Source organism: Myotis myotis, unplaced genomic scaffold, assembly GCF_014108235.1.
Source record: "Myotis myotis isolate mMyoMyo1 unplaced genomic scaffold, mMyoMyo1.p scaffold_m19_p_16, whole genome shotgun sequence".
Lineage (NCBI taxonomy): Eukaryota > Metazoa > Chordata > Mammalia > Chiroptera > Vespertilionidae > Myotis > Myotis myotis.
The window spans coordinates 2,455,741-2,473,208 of record NW_023416320.1 but is presented as its reverse complement, the minus strand read 5'-3'; the positions used below and the strand labels follow the sequence as shown (position 1 = coordinate 2,473,208).

General features: G+C 57.0%; 1 protein-coding gene across 2 annotated transcripts in view; it reads right to left on the bottom strand.

The window, feature by feature from the left end:
* ZFAT (zinc finger and AT-hook domain containing) overlaps positions 1 to 17,468 on the bottom strand; it is a 59,135-nt gene that overhangs the window by 19,332 nt on the left and 22,335 nt on the right. For both annotated transcript variants that reach the window (XR_004972384.1, XM_036337606.1), the window contains exons 4-8: positions 13,607 to 13,795; positions 11,472 to 11,622; positions 7,437 to 8,818; positions 6,475 to 6,707; positions 721 to 808 (exon numbers count right to left, since the gene is read on the bottom strand). Coding sequence is in view for 1 of the 2 variants with exons in the window: in XM_036337606.1 (XP_036193499.1) it covers positions 721 to 808; positions 6,475 to 6,707; positions 7,437 to 8,818; positions 11,472 to 11,622; positions 13,607 to 13,795 (2,043 nt within the window). In the remaining variant the exon portion in view is untranslated. The remainder of the gene's footprint in view (positions 1 to 720; positions 809 to 6,474; positions 6,708 to 7,436; positions 8,819 to 11,471; positions 11,623 to 13,606; positions 13,796 to 17,468) is intronic.

Below are 17,468 nucleotides of genomic sequence, written 5' to 3'. Positions count from 1 at the left end.
TGAGAGGAACCTAGAAAGGAAACAGGGACTGTCTGGTGGGTGCAGGTCAGTGGCAACTGAGCATCAACCGGTGAACCAGGAGGTCGCCGTTCAGTTCCCAGTCAGGGCTCAATCCCCAGTAGGGGGCGTGCAGGAGGCAGCCAATAGATGTTTCTCTCTCATCAATGTTTCTCTCTCTATCCCTCTACTTTCCTCTCTAAAATAAATAAAAGCATATTTTTAAAATATAAAAGTAAACAGGAGTTAATCGGACAGAATGGAGATGAATCCCAGGTGGTGAGGACAGAGTGACAGATATGAAGGCCCAGGCCTCACCTTCCCGCATCTGAGTGGCGTGGAACTGACCAAAGGTGACGGTCACTCCAGCTCACGGAGGCACCTGGGGCTGGGAGGAAGCCCACAGCTCACAGGCCACCACGCTGGGCAGGCCTGGCTCTGGGGTGGCATCTTCTCAGGGGCACCCGAGGGGACCCACGTCAAGGCATTCCAAGTTCATGTTGGAGAGGGGTCGGGGCTCATGTGACCACAGGGAGGTAAGAAGATAAATGAGGCAAATAATGATATAACCTCCCGGCTTTAGACAGAGAGGACGGTCTCCCTCCGGTTCACGCCTCTCATCCTCCCTCTTTGCTCCCTGTGGTGCAGCGATGGGTATCGCTGTTCTGAAATGAGTGTGCGCATTTTCATATCGATCTCCCCCTCCAAGCTGCACAGCCTTACCCGGGTGGTTCGTCTTGATGTGCGACTTTATCAACCGATCTTCGGAAAAAGACTTCTCACACACAGGACAAGAATAACTCCTTTTGTCCTTAACAGAAAGAGAGCGCAATCAATTGACAGTCTGGTTTCACCCGGCTCTGTGGAAAGGTCGCCGCCCCACCGCCGCTGCTCCCACCATGAAAGCTAGATGCGCAGTGCCCCTGTCCAGGGACGCACATGCAGCCTGCACCTGCCCCGCGCGGCCTGCACCTGCCCCACATCTGCCCGCACAGCTGGCCAGCTCCACAGCGGCCGGGAACCAGGCCACCCCGGGTCAGAGGAAGGGCTGGGCTCAGTGAGAGCTGGCAGTCCTGCAGAGGTGGCCAGGCTGCAGGGCACGGCGTGCACGGGGGTCAGAGAGCAGAGTGTAGGAGACTCTCCATGGACGGCATTGTGGTGCTCATGTTACAGATTAAAAAACAGGAAGAGCCCGTGTCGGAACCGAGTGTGCGGATGCCCAGCTGGGCTCCTCCCGCCCAGAGGCGAGTCCTGCCCAGGCTGCAGGGAGGCCCTCACCAGGCCCGGCCGCCGCCTCACCAGCTAACCCTAATGACAAACCAAAGACATCACCAGCAGAGAAGACAACAGGCCAGCATCGCCATGAACACAGATGCAAACCTCCACAGAACGTGAGCACCGCGAGCCCAACGGTGCGTGAGGGAACCTACGCCGCGACCAAGTGGGGCTGGTCCAGGGTAGGCGGGGCGTGTGGGGGAGGGGCACACGGGGAATCTGTACCTTCTGCTCAGTTTTGAACCTAAAACTGCTCTAAAAAGTAAAGTGTGTCCAAAAGGCACATACAGTGCTCAGCACAGCGAGTGCTGGATGAGTGTGACCGGCGCTGCTGCGGCGGGCGTGGCTGTGTTCCCGCAGCTCAGCCTCAGAGCACAGACCCTCGGGGCCCAGACTGCCTGGTGGACTCGCAGGACGCCCCCGGAGGCTGGTGCTCCCCAGAGTACACTTAAGAAAAGGGTATTTGTATTTAAAAACAAAACAGCCCTGGCCAGTTCAGCTCAGTGGCTACAGCAGCGGCCCGCGAACTGAAGGGCCCCGGGTTCGATTCTGGTCAAGGGCACATACCTTGGTTGCAGGTTCCCCAGCGGCCCTGGTTGGGGTGCGTGCAGGAGGCAACCAATCAACCAATTGATGCGTCTCTGTCACGTTGACCTTTCTCTGTTTCTCCCTCTCCCTTCCACTCTCTCTAAAAAAATCAATGGAAAAATGTCCTCGGGGGAGGAGTCACAAAAATAAAAACAAAACATAAAAAATAAAACAAATAACCAAGTCCCTCCGAACAGCCAACTGGTGTGGATGCGTTTCACACCTCTGGGGCCCGAGCCTGCCCGCCAGGCCCAGGTGTCCGGGTGCGGGCAGCCGGCGCGAGGCCCAGCCAGCGCCCAGGACTTCTGCCCGGACTGCAGCACGGCTCCAGGCTTCTGTGTGCCCCCGTCACTGTCCTCCTCTGCCCCACCCTCCCAGGTCACCCCGGCCTCCCGCATGGCACACGAGCGCTCACACGATGTCACCGTGACATCTGAAGGATGCGTGGGCCCCGCACCCACCCAGAGGAGGCCCGTCACGCCCACGTCCTCAGAGCTGACGGAGGCTCTCGGAAGCTTTGAAGGAGTTTGCGGTGATCTCCCCTGAGTCCTTGGCATTTGATTTTTTTCCTTTTAATCTCTGATCGTCTGAAAGCAATTTATCTCAGAGCTTATCAGGGCCCCTCATTTCTCGATGCCTTTGAAGGCTGGCGGGAGGACATGGGCGGTGGGAAAGGGTGCACTCTTAGAACTCATTTATTTCTTTTTCAAGACCTCCGCTCCGTACCGGAGATGAAGACCCGGACCGACAAAGCCAACTTAAAAAGCGCGGCGGTTAAAGCCTTCCTGGCGGAGGCGGCGGATGCGAGCGGCACGCCGTGATGGCGGTGACAGACCCGGCCCTGGGAGCTGTGTGTTCCCAGGGAAGTGACCTTCAGGGCAACACCAGACTCTGAAAGGAGGGAGGCCGCAGCTGGAGGCCACGGCCACGGCCACGGCCACGGCCCGCGGTGCAGCCCCCGGGCTCACTCTGGGCAAACCTCGCCTCGGTCTACACCCCTGCGCCACCCGATGTATTAACTGGCCCGAGTACACCTATGAAACATCTGGAATTCACTTAGAAACAGAAGGCGGGAGGCTGCACTCGACACTGTCTCCGGGATCGAAGGCCGCGGCTACGGTGCCGCCGCCCTCTGTGCACTCAGCCCTTCGCTCCCAGCCCTCCCGGCCGCCGGGCTGCGCCCTGAGGACAAAGGCGTGAGCCACTGAGCCACCCGCAAGAAGCAGCAACACCCGAGCCCAGTCATCACCAGCGACACGCAGGACGGAGGAGGCAGGACAGCTGACGCTCCCCCTGTGAACAGGGAGGAAGGAGCCGGACTCGGCCTCCCTTCGGGATTTCAGCTCGAGGGTCTCCCTTCACCCGCAGCGGCTCTGCTCTGCCAGGCCGCGCCCCTGTGGTTCGGGCGCCGGGCAGCTGCCAGGAAGCGGCTCTGTGCAGCAGACACTCTGGTGGCCCGAGGTCCCCGGTTCTGGGGACACGCGCCCGCGGGCGACACAGAAACGAACTGGCCTGTGACCAGGTAAGAAGGCCCGCCCTCCCGTCGCCAGGGAAAGGAACCGCTGTGTCCCATCATTCAAGGTCGGGAACATTTCCCTCCACTTGAAGGAAGGAAACCACCGCAGACGGACCGCGACTCCCAGAGGGACTGGCGGCAGCTCCCTTTCCTTCCCCTGCTTCGTTGGCACCGATCGTTGGTTGATTTTTAAACTAGTTCACCTTTATAGCCAAATAAACGGTGCACTGACAGGTCAGTGACTGACAAACATGTCACTTCATATCAGATATTTACATGACGATTCATAACAGTAGCAACATTACAGTGAAGAAGTAGCAACGAAAATAATGCTATGGTTGGGTCACAACATGAACTGTATTTAAAGGGCCAGAAGGTTGAGAACCACTGGTATAGTTACTATGAGAGGGAGAGGTGCCAGGAAGCAACCCCTCGGTGGACCCTGGGCTGAGAAACGGCTGAGTCCCCGGGAACGAAACCCAGCACCCTGAGCCCTGCCACAACGGGAACAGACCGGGCCCTGGTCCACTGGGGGGAGGGCTCCTTTTCAATGTCCTCGCTTTGCGGGGCATGGGACTCGCAGGGGAGGGTCCAGCGGGCTTTCAACACCCCTGGCCTCAGCCCCGAGGCTCACAGGAAGAACCAAGCCCCCTGACATGAGGACTCGCCCCCCTCAGGGCAGCACCCCCTCCCCACCCAGCCAGCCCTGCCCTGGCATTGTCTGCACCCCGTTTTCCATCACGAAGCTCACCCATGCACCTCTGAGGAAGGCAGCCGAGTCACTCCACCTCCAAGTGCCCAAACCAAGAGGGGCCCCTCGGGCGGAGATCCATAACCACAGAAAGTGGACAAGAGAAGCTTCTTAAGTGCCAGTTAGCAAGAAAAACGAAAGCCCATGAGTTGGGGCTGAAGGGCTGAGAGCAGGTCCCTGACACCCCATTCATTGCCTGTGACCCCTGGGATGTGGCCGGGAGGCAATTACCCCATCCAGGGGCCAGAACCTAGCTGGGGGGACCCCGAGTCCCTCCGACACAGGCACTGGGCATGGAAAAACAGGCCCGGCCTGTGACTCTCTCCTCCAGCTTCCTCCTCTCATCAGGCCCAAGTCCGTGTTTGAAAACCACGTCCCAGAGCACCACGTTCCGAAATGAACGATGGAACAGTAGGAACAGGGTGACAGCCACCTGCCTGTGATGTGCTCCAGGCCGGGCTGTGCGGGCAGCTGCCTGTCCTTCCTCACTCCGTCCTCCCTGAGGACGGGTCCACTGAGGCCCAGTCCTGTGATCCGTCCTGAGGCCGAGTGGGCGGCAGTCCGGGTCCTGGGATGAACGGCGACACCCCACGCTCCCTGAGAATGCTGTTCAGTGTCGGCCTCCCTCCCTCCTGGCTTCACAGGCATTTCTGGCAAAGTCACAATAATGACTCCTGACACCTGGTTCCCGGCCCCGGGGAACCTGGAAGCCACACCAACCTGTCAGCCATTCTGGAAGGAAGCAGGGCCGAGTAGCAGGCAGAACCAGGGGACAGGCAGCTGCTGACACACAGCCAGCCACCCAGCACCGAGTTCCTCAGCTCAAGTGTTCCATTCCCACCTCCCATTGACTCCAGGGATCTATATACATGTACAAACACGTGTGTGCATGTGTGTACATGTGTGTGCTGTTGGTAGTTGTGTTTCATGGATGTGTACGTGTGTGTATTAGACTTATCGAGGGATCACGTCATAAATTATATAAATGTCTAACCACTATGCTGTATATTTGAAACTAGTATAATATCGAATGTCAACTGGAAGTGAAAAAAGTCATTTAAAAAAAAAACATGTGTGTGTACGTACACATATGTATGTGTGTATGTGCATATATATACCCGTGTATGTGCGTACATAAGACAGATATGTACTTTTTAATACAGATTTCATACAGAAGGCCACGCAGGAAGGACAAGCGACACCCAAGGTCACACAGCCTGTGCAGTGCTGGAGACAGGATTCGAATCCAGGTTCCTAACCCCAGAGGGCATGTTCTTGCCCACCCACAAAAACTGGGCAACCCTGACGTCACCCTTAGTGACAACATGCCACAGTGTGTGGTGCCAGGCAACGGTGGCATGACATCCCGTCTCCGAAGCCTCGCTTTGTGCCGCCTGAGGCATAGGAAGGGTGCCATGGAAACCAGCCCCACCAGGGCCCGCTGTGCCCCGGCGCCCGCCTCAAATCACTCCCAACTGTCATCCCAACTAGATGAGTCGCAAAAATAAACAGTCATGCGATGTTATACAATCTCCCACCAAAGAAGTGAACAGATTTACCATGGTGAATATGAACCGCATCTTGAATAAACACATCACTTTTTTAAAAATAAAATTGCTGGCCCAGCCAGTTTTGCTCAGCGATTGAGCATTGACCTATGAACCAGGAGGTCACGGTTCGATTCCTGGTCAGGCACATGCCTGGGTTATGGCTCGATCCCCAGTAGGGGCAGCCAAACAATGATTCTCTCTCATCATTGATGTTTCTATCTCTCCCTCTCCCTTCCTCTCTGAAATCAGTAAGAAAATATTAAAAAAATGAAATGAAAATAAAATTGCTTCACTGATATTCTCTTGATTTCCTACAAATAACACAACCGTTAGACAACCGTGGTCGTCACGGTTCACTGTGCTCTTACTATGAACCAATCGCCTTATTATCTCTTGGCAGGTGTCATCTAATTGCCTCCTTCAACAACTCTGGTGGCAGCTATGGGGACGACGTTACCCTGTTAGTATTCCTAACACATCGCTGAGAGAGCTGGCTTCCCTTCTGTTCTGCAGAGCTCCCTTCTGCAGACTCTCTCCGACGCTGAACATTTTGCAGAGAAAGCAAGTTTATTCCCTCTAATCTTTTTTTTTTTTTTTTTTTTTTTTTTATCATCAAACTGGAGGCTCTCCTGGGAAGGCTCTGGGAAGGCAGAGAGCCTGCGTGGTGAGAAGGCCTCTTGGTTCAGGGTGGACGCTGACACACTGGATGGACACGAAGCGGGGACACCTCCATTGGCATGAAGGTGAGCAAGCCATGAGCACCCAGGGGAGACGGGCTGCCCCCGGCTTCTACTTACCAGCTCTGTGTGCACTTTAAGGTGGGCCTGCAGCTTATATTTATCTGGAGTCGAGTAGTCACAGCCATCAGTGGGACACTTCAGCAGGATGTTACTGTGTTTCTGAATGACATGGCGTTTAAGGCAGTTTTTGGTGATGGAGGAATAATGACACTGGGAGCAATAATACAGATGTTCCCGGGTGTGGGTGCGGACATGCATGTCAAAGTGCACTTGGTACCAAAAAAGTTTGCCTAAAAAAACATGTTCACGTGAGAACAAGGAAGTTTCTTTTAGACTGAACTTGATTCTTTTTCACATTATTACTGCTTAGTAACTACTATATTTATCTGCGTCTCCTGCTGGTCCGGGTCCCCCTTCACACTTTCCGCCACATTTCTGTCTGGAATTTACTTTTCAGAGGCGGGAGCCTGCAAACGTTAAAGGCGCCAAGTTTCTCGCCTGAGGTCGGAGCCAGGAGAGGAGGACCCTTCAGGTGCCAACCACTGTGATGCACACGCATATATCGAAGGGCCTCTGAACGCCGGGACTCTGGGGTCCCCGGTCCAGAGCTGGGCCTCCTGCTCCTGCCCTGCCAGCTCTCGGCGGAGGCCAAGCCTGCTCTGTGTCTGGAAGGTTCTATCGGGGCTCCCTGCAAGCGCTGCAGCCTCGTCCGTGCCCTCTCTGCTCCTCTGGACCTCGGCCACACGTAAAGCCCTACGGGACCCGCGGCCCGTGCCAGCACGAAGCTCTCCTCGGGTAACACCCTGGCAGAGGCGGGCAGGGCCTCTAGGTGCCGCCTGAGCCCACACTTCGCTGTCCCTCACCCTGGCCGCCTCCGCAAGGCCCTCACCGCGGGGCCACCATCGCTCTGGAAAGGAGGGTCAGCTCTCGGGAGAGACGAGGGCTCACAGCGAGCACGAGGTGACCCGAGCGAGGTGGGGGGTGGCGGGAGGCCCCCAGCGCCCCGCCGCCTCTCTTACCGCAGTATTCACACTCCAGGTCCCCGTACACCTTCCGGATCCTCTCGCACAGGCCGGGGTCCATCCGCCTCTTGGCCAGGCCGTCCAGGATCCGCAGGAAGGCGTTCATGTTCGCCCGGCGCTCGGGGCCGGGGCCGCACAAGTCAGGCGGGCGCAGGGCCCCGGCCTCCTCACCAGTGACCGGAGGAAGGTCCGCGGCCTCCGCTGGGTCTGCCCCGAGACACCTGTCGGGATCCGGCCCGTGGGACGGGGGGCTCTCGGCGCCCTGGGTGTCCTGGTTGGCGGCAGGGCTTCCGGCCGTGGGCAGCAGGGGGGTGACTTCTACGCCCTGAGACGGTGCGGAGCCCTCGGGCTGGGGGTGCGGGGTCCCCCCGGGAGCAGGGTGGGCCTCGGCAGCGGAGGTACCGCTTTTCAACAACAACTCACCGGACCCCGCCCCTGGCGAGGGGAGGCCTGCGGAGACCCCCGCGGCTGCCGGCTCGCAGGGGGGCAGGGCAGGGCCTCCGGCCTGGGGGGCGGGCACTGAGTGCCCGGGCGGCGAAGGCTCCTGCAGCGGGGCCTCCGCCTCCTCCCGGGGGGCACTGGCCCCCGGGAGCGCAAGCCCCCGCTCGGCCAGCGGCAGCCGGCCGCCCAGCGCGTCGGGCTGGATGTCCCCGCCGGGCTCCAGCAGGCAGAAGCTCTGGTTGATGGAGCTGGTGAAGGCCGCGGCCTCGGGGGCGGCCCCGTGCGCCTCCCGGATGTGGGCGCGCAGGCGGATGGAGCTGACGAACTTCCGGAGGCACAGGGCGCACACGTACACGAAGGGGTGCTTCCGCACGTGCAGCTCCAGCGCCTGGTACTTGGTGGCGCCGTGGCCGCAGAGCTCGCAGGCGAAGGGCCACTGGTCCCCGTGCACCAGCATGTGGCGGTCGCGGTCCAGCTCGTTCTTGAACTTGCGCTCGCACACGTGGCAGTCGTACAGCAGCTGCCGCTTGCCCTCGCGCGTCAGCAGGCGGAGCCCGTCCAGGGCCTCGCGCACCTGCGGGTCCTGCGGGTCGTGGGCGTCGCGCACGTGCTTGATGAGGTTCTTGACATCCGAGTACTTCTTCTTGCAGAAGCGGCAGTGCTGCTTGACCTTCTTGTGCACCCGCTCCACGTGCACCTTGAGGTGGCCCTTGCTCAGGCAGGTGAAGGCGCAGAGGTCGCAGGAGAACTTCTCGCCCGTGTGCTTGCGCAGGTGCACTTTCAGGTTGGCCTTGATGGCGCTGGCGTAGCTGCAGTGCGCGCAGGTGTAGGGCTTCTCGTTGGTGTGGATGCGCAGGTGGGCCTGCAGCGAGTGCTTGAACTTGAAGACCTTGTTGCAGTACTCGCAGGTGAAGATCTTGAGCTGCGTGGGCCCGAGCCTGGGGACAGACACGGCACCGTTACCGCCGGGCACTCGGCACAGGGCAGGGACCTCTGACTCGCCTGAACCAGACAGCAGGGCTCAAAGGGGAACCACGCGGGATGGAGCGTGGACGGGTGACACAACGCACGCACTCATGCACTCATCAGCGGGCAGGACCGGAGGAGCGGGGAGGGCACAGGATGGAAGGGGGGCTCCCTGTGGTGGTGGTGAGGGCAGGTCAGCACTCGGTTGGGCCTCAGTGTGTGTGCTGATGGCGATGCGAGCAGGTGGAGAGAGAGAGATGCAGCTAACGCGGGTGAGGGTGGGGGGGAAGGTGCTGGAGCAGAGAGGTCTGCGTCCAGGCCCAGAACAAGGAGGCGGAGGTGGGAGGAGGAAGAGGAACGCGGCTCACTGCATGCACCCTGAGCAGCTGAGTGTGGCCCACACAGGTTGCCTTGTCCTTAAATTAAGCATATAAATGGACTGCAGTCCGCAGACACCGGAGGGTACAGCTCAGGGGAGAATGAAAATACTCAAATGTGGACACTGCTGGTGCGCCTGCACCCGCGGCTAATTTAAGCAAACGCATTTGGACCTTTCTCAAATGACAGAGGCGTCCAGGAAGCGACATTTAATTTGGTGCAAAGAGCTCCCAAGGCAGGAACCCCGGATTCATGGCTTTAACAAACACATCACAGAGTTTCCTTCTGTAATGCAAGAGCTAAATGGTCACTGATCGATTCCGGATCAGGGCATATGCCCGGTTGTGGGCTCAATCCCCCATGGGGGGAGTGCAGGAGGCAGACAGTGTGAGAACCACTCTCACATCCGTGGTTCTCTCTCTCTCCCTCTCTCTTCCTCTCGCTCTAAAAAGCAAAAAATAAACAAAAAACTAAAAAGCAAGATACAAAATTCCTCATAAAATATAACCTCAATTTTATAAAATATATGGCCTATAAGTGACAACAATAAATGTTTACTTAAAAAGTAAAAAATAAAATATATGGCTAGAAAAAAGGCTGGAAGGAAATACATTAAAAATATTAACAGCGCTTGTCTTAGGGTAGTGAAATTACAAATGATTCTTTTAAATACTTTTCTGGACTTCCAAAATTTTCTATATAATAAATCTGTACCCTACTTGTATGAGAACCTAACAGATATAACCTAATGGACATACTGCTGTACCCTAAAAGTTTCTATCTATAGTTTACAAAGCAAAATAGTCATACAAAAGCCTTTCGTAACTATAATCGTGCGTGACAGTAGAAACAGCCTAGATCTGTTAATTAAATATTGACTATATCTCCACGTAACTGAACTAGCGTTTAGTTGAACCCCCGCAACAGACCTTGAAATACAATGAAGGTAATTAGCTCAGGTCTACAAATCACCCTGTGCTGAGACCAGAATGATCTTCAAATTTACTCCATTACAGTTTTGCCAAAAGAAGTATTGCCACTTCATCGATAAACGCCATTGTTCACACCTGCAAGAGGGTGGACTGAGGCTGGGGATGAACGCAGCGGCCACGGCATCATGTTCCGGTGCAGTAAGAGCACCGCATGCGCCAAACACGCCATGTATTTCATCACCCATTCCCCCCACTGCACGGAGCCAGACTCCCCCGGACACACTTACGGCTGGTGTCGCGGACTCGGAGGCGAGACCCCTGCCTCAGGTCACGGGAGAGCGACAGCTGCATTGGCAGCCGCCGTGTCGGGTCCCTCACACCCCCAGTCCCTGACACGTCACAGGTGTGCAATCTGCTGCGCTGACCTCGAGCAGAAGCGTCTAGAGCCACCCAGGTCCAAGTGGCACTAACGCTCGTCCTCTCTGCCAAGACGCCCCCTTCCCTCTCCCACACACAGAGGGGACCCCAGAAAAGCCTCCGCGGGGCTCAGCGTGCTGCCGCCGCAGGTCCACACACAGCCGACGGGCCGGCGGCCTGTGCAGACCACACGCTCCCTCCCTGGGCTGCAGACTGGCCACAGAGGGCTTGATTCTTCAGTTAAGTCAAGAAGCCAATGTCCTTGCCCTGCCGGTTTGGCTCCGTGGCTGGAGCGTCGGCCTGCAAACTGAAGGGTCCCAGGTTCGATTCCCGTCAAGGGCACAAGCCTGGGTTGCAGGCTTGATCCCCAGTGGGGAAGTGCAGGAGGCAGCCAATCAATGATTCTCTCTCATCATTGATGTTTCTCCCTCCCTCTTCCTCTCTGATATCAATAAAAATATATTTTTTAAAAAGAAACCAATGTCTTTGCCCTGGCCGGTATGGCTCAGTTGGTCAGGTGTCACCCCATGCCCCGGGGGTTGCTGGTTAGGGCACGTGCCCGGGTGGTGGGCTTGATCCCTGGTAGGGGCGTGCAGGAGGCGGCTGTTCGATGTTCTACTCCAAGCATGTCAAACTCATGGCTGGCGGGCCACATGGCTAAGGCATGCATCCTGCTGGCCACGAGTTTGACATGCTTGTTCCACTCTCACATAGATGTTTCTCTCACTCTCAGACTTTCCTCTCTCTCTAAATATCAATAACCATTAAAAAAAACAGAGAGAGAAAGAAACCATGTCCCGTACAAAGCAGGGCCCTGCTAACCTAGCGTGCTGTGCTCGCGCCCTCTGTGGGGACACTGGCGCCAGCCTCGCTGAGTCACACAGAACTGGCACGGTACCTGCTCGACTTCATGGGCTGCTCATACGGCGTCTGCTGGATGGCGTACTCCTGGTACCCTCTCCGAGGCACCAGGTCCGCGGAGGTGGCCTCGGGGCTTGTGGCTTCTGTTTCTGGGGGCCCCGCCTCCACTGGAATAATCTTGGTGGCACCTGAGGTGGAGGCACAAGGCACCGCGTGTTAGAGAGGAGCCTCGAGTGGCCCCGCCCCAGCCGGGCGCAGGAGCAGAGCCTGGGGAGTAGGGTTCCTAACTGCCCGGTACCCTGCATGGCATCAGTTTCCCTTCAGTTCTTACATGTAACATGTGTGCATGTGTTTGGGAGGAGGGGCATGTTTTTTAATAGCCTATCAAAGCGTCCTGAGGTCCATTTTCACTTGATCTATTAACTAAAAACAAACATATTGGTAGATACATGCGTATGTTTACCCGCAGGGCGTTACATGAATCACATGTGGGACTGGGACTGCGTAAGTCAACTGGCATCAGGACCGTGTAAGCAGTGGGATCAGCTGGTCAGCGGTGAACAGGCAGGCAGGCAGGCGGCCTGGGTCCATCCCCATTGGACCTTCCCCACCACTCGGGCCTCTGCTTCGCCCAGGAATCACACAAAGGTCGCTGCCCTGCATTCTTCATGGGAAATGGCCCAAGGTCTTTCACAACAGCAGACACTTCATACGTGTGTACATGTGTGTACATACACGCACATGCATGTATGGAGTGCAGAAAAGGAAAGGCCCCAGCCTACCCCGTTTCTGTGACAGCGAAGGCAATGAATCACCCCTTCACTCCCACTGACAGGAACCTCAGAGCACCAGTCAGCTTCCCAGACGGTATTGCAGCCACTTCCCCCAGACCCACACTGCTTTGGAGTGTGTGTGTGTGGGGGGGGGGGGCAGGTAAAGGGGCTTTCCAGAAAGTTCCAGCCGCCAACTTTTATCAGGATCATTCTCTACTTGTCCCTGTACCCGTCACTGAGGTATTAGGCATTTATTCAGCACTTTCACATTAAATAATGAGTCACTGTTAGCACTGAAAATAGATGCTTAAAAGGCTGCAGCTGTTTTTAAAATCTTAAACTTGATTTTTATTTGACACCAATCACTCCAAATGAATTGGAAAAAATACACCATTATTTTACTTTGGAATCTACGATCACAAACTGCTTTTAGTCTAACCCTTCCTGGAAGAGACCTTTTTTTAAAAAGTAGTAAAATATGTCCACTTGCTACTTTCTGTGAAAGGGGAGGCAGACAGAAATGCCCAGTATTGTCAGCACTTGATGAGCCCGCTAAACCGCACAAGGGGACTGGGGCGGACGGAACCGCGCACTCAGGGGTGAGGGGAGGGCGTCCAGGAGAGGGGGGGTCGGAGCAAAGAAGAGAAGCTTGCGGTTGGCACTGCTCCTGATGGGCAAGGGAAGGGAGGGAGGGGAGAGGAGGGGAGAAACGGGAGGGGAGAGAAAGGGAGGAAGAGGTGGCTGCAGCGAGTGGCCACAGCAGCAGCCCTGGCACCTTTCCTCTCTACCTGCCCCACAGCAGCCCTGGCAGTGACACTCTGCTGCGACCCTGATTCATAGGTGATTAAACGGCGAGCCCGACAGTGAGCGAGCTGCCCAGGATCCCAGGCAGCCCTGGCACAGCCTCGCCCAGAGACTCTCGTGTTGTCACTCCTCAACTGTCGTGGTCACCAGGGGTAGGTCACCTGGTACAGGTCTCCTGAGGTAAGTCACCTGGGGCGGGTCACCCGGGGCGGGTCACCTGGGACGGGTCACCTGGGGCGGGTCACCTGGGGCGGGTCACCTGGGGTGGGTCACCTGGGACGGGTCACCTGGGGTGGGTCACCTGGGGTGGGTCACCCGGGGCGGGTCACCTGGGACGGGTCACCTGGGGCGGGTCACCTGGGGTGGGTCACCTGGGGTGGGTCACCTGGGACGGATCACCTGGGGTGGGTCACCTGGGGTGGGTCACCTGGGACGGGTCACCTGGGACGGGTCACCTGGGGTAGGTCACCTGGGGTGGGTCACCTGGGGTGGGTCACCTGGGGTGGGTCACCTGGGGCGGGTCACCTGGGGTGGGTCACCTGGAATGGGTCACCTGGGACGGGTCACCTGGGGTGGGTCACCTGGGGTGGGTCACCTGGGATGGCTTCGTGTGCAGTTAACACCACGCTGACGATGGGCTTCTTTGCTCCGGGCCCCTGCGCGGCCTCCTTTCCCAAAGAGACCTTCTGGACCTTCTCCATCCTCTGCGTCCGCGGTCGCCTCGGGGCCTTTTCTCGATCTTCTTCCTTAAACTTCTTTTCCAGTTCAAGGTCAGATTCGTTACCTAGCGAGCCAACACCAAGAGGGATAAAGTGGTCACAGCAGAGAGTGAGGGAGGCGCAGGTGACCTTCCATGGGGCGACGGGGATGCCTCTGGGAGGCACACGACGGGTCCCCTGAGCGAGCCGCCCCTGCGTCACCTCGGGCCTCGTCTCTGGTTCTTCACCTCATTCGAGTCACCCTGCCCAGCCCACCCCCAGGCCCTGGATGCCTCGTGAGCCCCCCCAGAGTCCTGGACGTCAGAACATGCACACGGCAGGCCCACGCGGCCGCGGGCAGAGGAAGCGCTAGCCGTGCGGGCGGTCGTGTGGAGATGCCCACGCGTTCGCTTTTCACCCACACTGCGGTGACAATCGTTCTAAAGTGCCTGTCCTACCTGCCGAGAACTAATTAAATCTCGGGCCTCGTTACTGTGAGGCCCAGGACAGCGGCCAGAGCACAGTGATACGGACTCTACCCGGGCTCCCCACCGATGTGTCCCGGCCCAGTCTTTCCATCTGACCTGCGCCCCTTCCTCCGCCTGCTCCCATCCTCCGCTCCCTCTCCCTCGCTCTGAGGAAAGGCATGTGCACCTCTGCTTGTGGTCCCCATAGAAAGAGGCCGGGAAACCAGCACAGGCGGGCACGTGGCCTCTGTCTTCCACGTGACCCTGTCTCCCTGCATCCTGACTGCAGAGAACCCCAGCATGTCCCACAGGCACCGTGCCCCACGCTGCAGGCTTCTGGTGAACTGACAGGAGGGAAAATGCCTCCCCGCCCCTCCCCGCCCCCACAATGCCAGGCATGGAGCCCCTTGGATTCCCCACAGACATGGGCCCCGCCCTGCCCTCTCACATCTGTCATCTGCTCCCCTCTCTGTCCTCCTGGGCAGACACTCAGCACCAGTCCAGGAGCAGGAGGGAGAGGAGGTGGCCAGGACCTGCAGCTGCGGGGACCTCCCTCGCATCTGCTGAGCCAGCTCCTGGCACCCAGAGCACCAGGCACAGCGGCGCGCCTGCCGGCTTTCAGGCTGCGGGCCAGGGCCATCACCCAGCACTCTCAGAAATCGGTTGTCACAGGACAGAGCGTTGCTTTTCAAACCGGAGGTTATAACCCACAGCAGCCACGTGTCTTGGGGAGAACAGTCCCTTAAAAGCCCGCTGTGTCTCAGGCTCCATCGCCTGCCACCAGGTCCCGCCACGCAGGATGCAGCAGGCAGCCCACTGAGCCTCGGGCAGCCAAATGCAAGGGGTTGCTTCCTCTGCCTCCCAGCCCCATGGGGCAGATTCCCCCACGTGGTCACTGAGCAATGCAGCCCCAGGCTGGTCTCCAAGATGCTGGACAAGAAGGTCTCCCCTCACCCAGCCAGTGTGGCTCAGTGGTTGAGCATCGACCTATGAACCAGGAAGTCACAGTTTGATTCTGAGTCTGGGCACAGGTCTGGGTTGTAGGCTCCATCCCCAGTGAGGAGCGTGCAGGAGGCAGCTGGTCAATGATTCTTCATTATTGACTAGAGGCCCAGTGCATGAAATTCGTGCACAGGTAGGATCCCTAGCAGCTGCCGGCTGCTGGCTGAGGCCTCCCTTCCTTCGTTCCGCATCACTCCCTGATGGTCAGCGCATGTCATAGCAAGCGATCGAACTCCCATTGGTCAAACTCCAGAGGGGACATTTTGCATATTAGGCTTTTATATAGAGATGTTTCTATCTCTCTCCCTCTCCCTTCCTCTCTGACATCAATAAAAACATGTTGTTTTTTTAAAAAAGAATCATCACAAAGGCTGCAAGTGCCTCTCAGGTAAAATCTTCACCTGAGTGCCCTTCTCCTTTAAGAAGAGCTTGGAAGGTTCAGGAGTCCCTGTGCAAGCCCCACGTACTGGCTTCTGTGGCTGCAAAATGCTGTTCAAAAACACCAGCTGCTGCACAGAATGGCATCAAAAGAAACCTGCTTTCCTGGTTCCTTTGACTATTCAAACGCAGAATGAAGTAAAAGCTGAGTGCATATCAAAGGTGTTATTTTAACTTGCCATGGCGCGGGGCAGGGGAGACGTTTATTTTGTTTTCCTCTAACTGCTTTAACAAGCTAACAGTCAAGGCCAACTGTGTGAAATGTCACTAAGCTGCTCTCTACAGAGCACGGATGAAAACAATGACGAGAGAATTTCCCTAAGGGCGGCATACTGTGCTTGGCAACTGAGGAGCAATCGCTATGGACGTCAGCCACGGGCAGCTGGGCATAAGGTCATCTCTGCACGTGTGAGAGGCGTGGGCAGCGGCCAGAGAGGGAGAAACACCCAGAGCTTCTACGTTTCCTGTCGGTGTTTGTTCTCGTCTATTTAGTCACTCAAATCAATGGAACTCGAGGCCGGTTTGTAGACAGGTCGTTGCCAGAGGAAGCTGACCATCTTATTAGGCAGGGCCATGCCTGCCACGGCCACAGACGCTGCCTAACTGATCACAGCACAGAAAACAAACGTGGGAGCCACCGGACCGGAATTCCTACTTCTTACGAGAGGTGCACGACAATGAATGCAACCTGCATCCACGAAGCAGAAAGGGGCCTGGTTTTAAGACACTAGTGCAGGGGTCCTCAAACTTTTTAAACAGGGGGCCAGTTCACTGTCCCTCAGACCGTTGGAGGGCCGGACTATAGTTTAAAGAAAAACTACGAACAAATTCCTATGCACACTGCACATATCTTATTTTGAAGTAAAAAAACAAAACGGGAACAATACAATACAATATTTGCATTTGCATGTGGCCCGCGGGCCATAGTTTGAGGACCCCTGCACTAGTGGGTAGAGCACGGCTGGCCGCAGGGCAGGAGGGGGAGACGTGGGAGGGTGCCTGACCCCACCTCACATGAGTGCGGCTCTGGACGATCGTCCGTGGGGACCCCAACTTCCTCAATTATAAAATTCTGAAACTGGGTCTGAAAAGGCGGTTTTCTAAGCCAATCTTAGAAGGTCACGTGCTGTGGGATTCAGCTGATCTTAAAATGTCAAAATTACCGAACTGGAGCACACCGATGGCTGCTGGGCGTGGGGGTGGGGTGACGATAAGCGGGAGCCCCGGGAGATTTTGGGGTGACGGGACCCTGCTGTCTCCTGCCTGCAGGGGCGGATGCACGAAGCTGCGTGTGTGAGGGTGACGGGGCTATGCGGGCATCAGCTCCCTGGCCACGCCCTGATTTTGCCCCTCGTGATGTGAGATGTAGCCACTGGGGGGGTTGGGGGGGAGTGTACATGGGACCTCTTCACGGGCTTCCCAGCTTCCTGTGAGTCCACAATTATTTTCAAAGCACAAAGTTCTCCTCCGAAAGGGTTTCTCAGACTTTGAACCAGACGGCTCTTCTTTTCTCTGCGGAGCCCACGATTTGAAATATTTTATCGACAAATTGCAGGCGTGAAGATCATCCCTTTGCCCGTATCTACTGCCAGATATGCATCTCCCTCACCTCACCGAGGGTGGAGACCATTTCACCCTCTGCACCCCCAGATCACCTACCGAGTCACCCCGTGACTTGGGCTCCCCAGGCTCCAAGCACCCAGGACACGTTCAATCAAAGATTTCGCTCGAGCCTTAACCGGTTTGGCTCAGTGGACAGAGTGTCGGCCTGCGGACTGAAAGGTCTCAGGTTCGATTCCAGTCAAGGGCATGTACCTTGGTGGTGGGCACATCCCCAGTAGGAGGTGTGCCG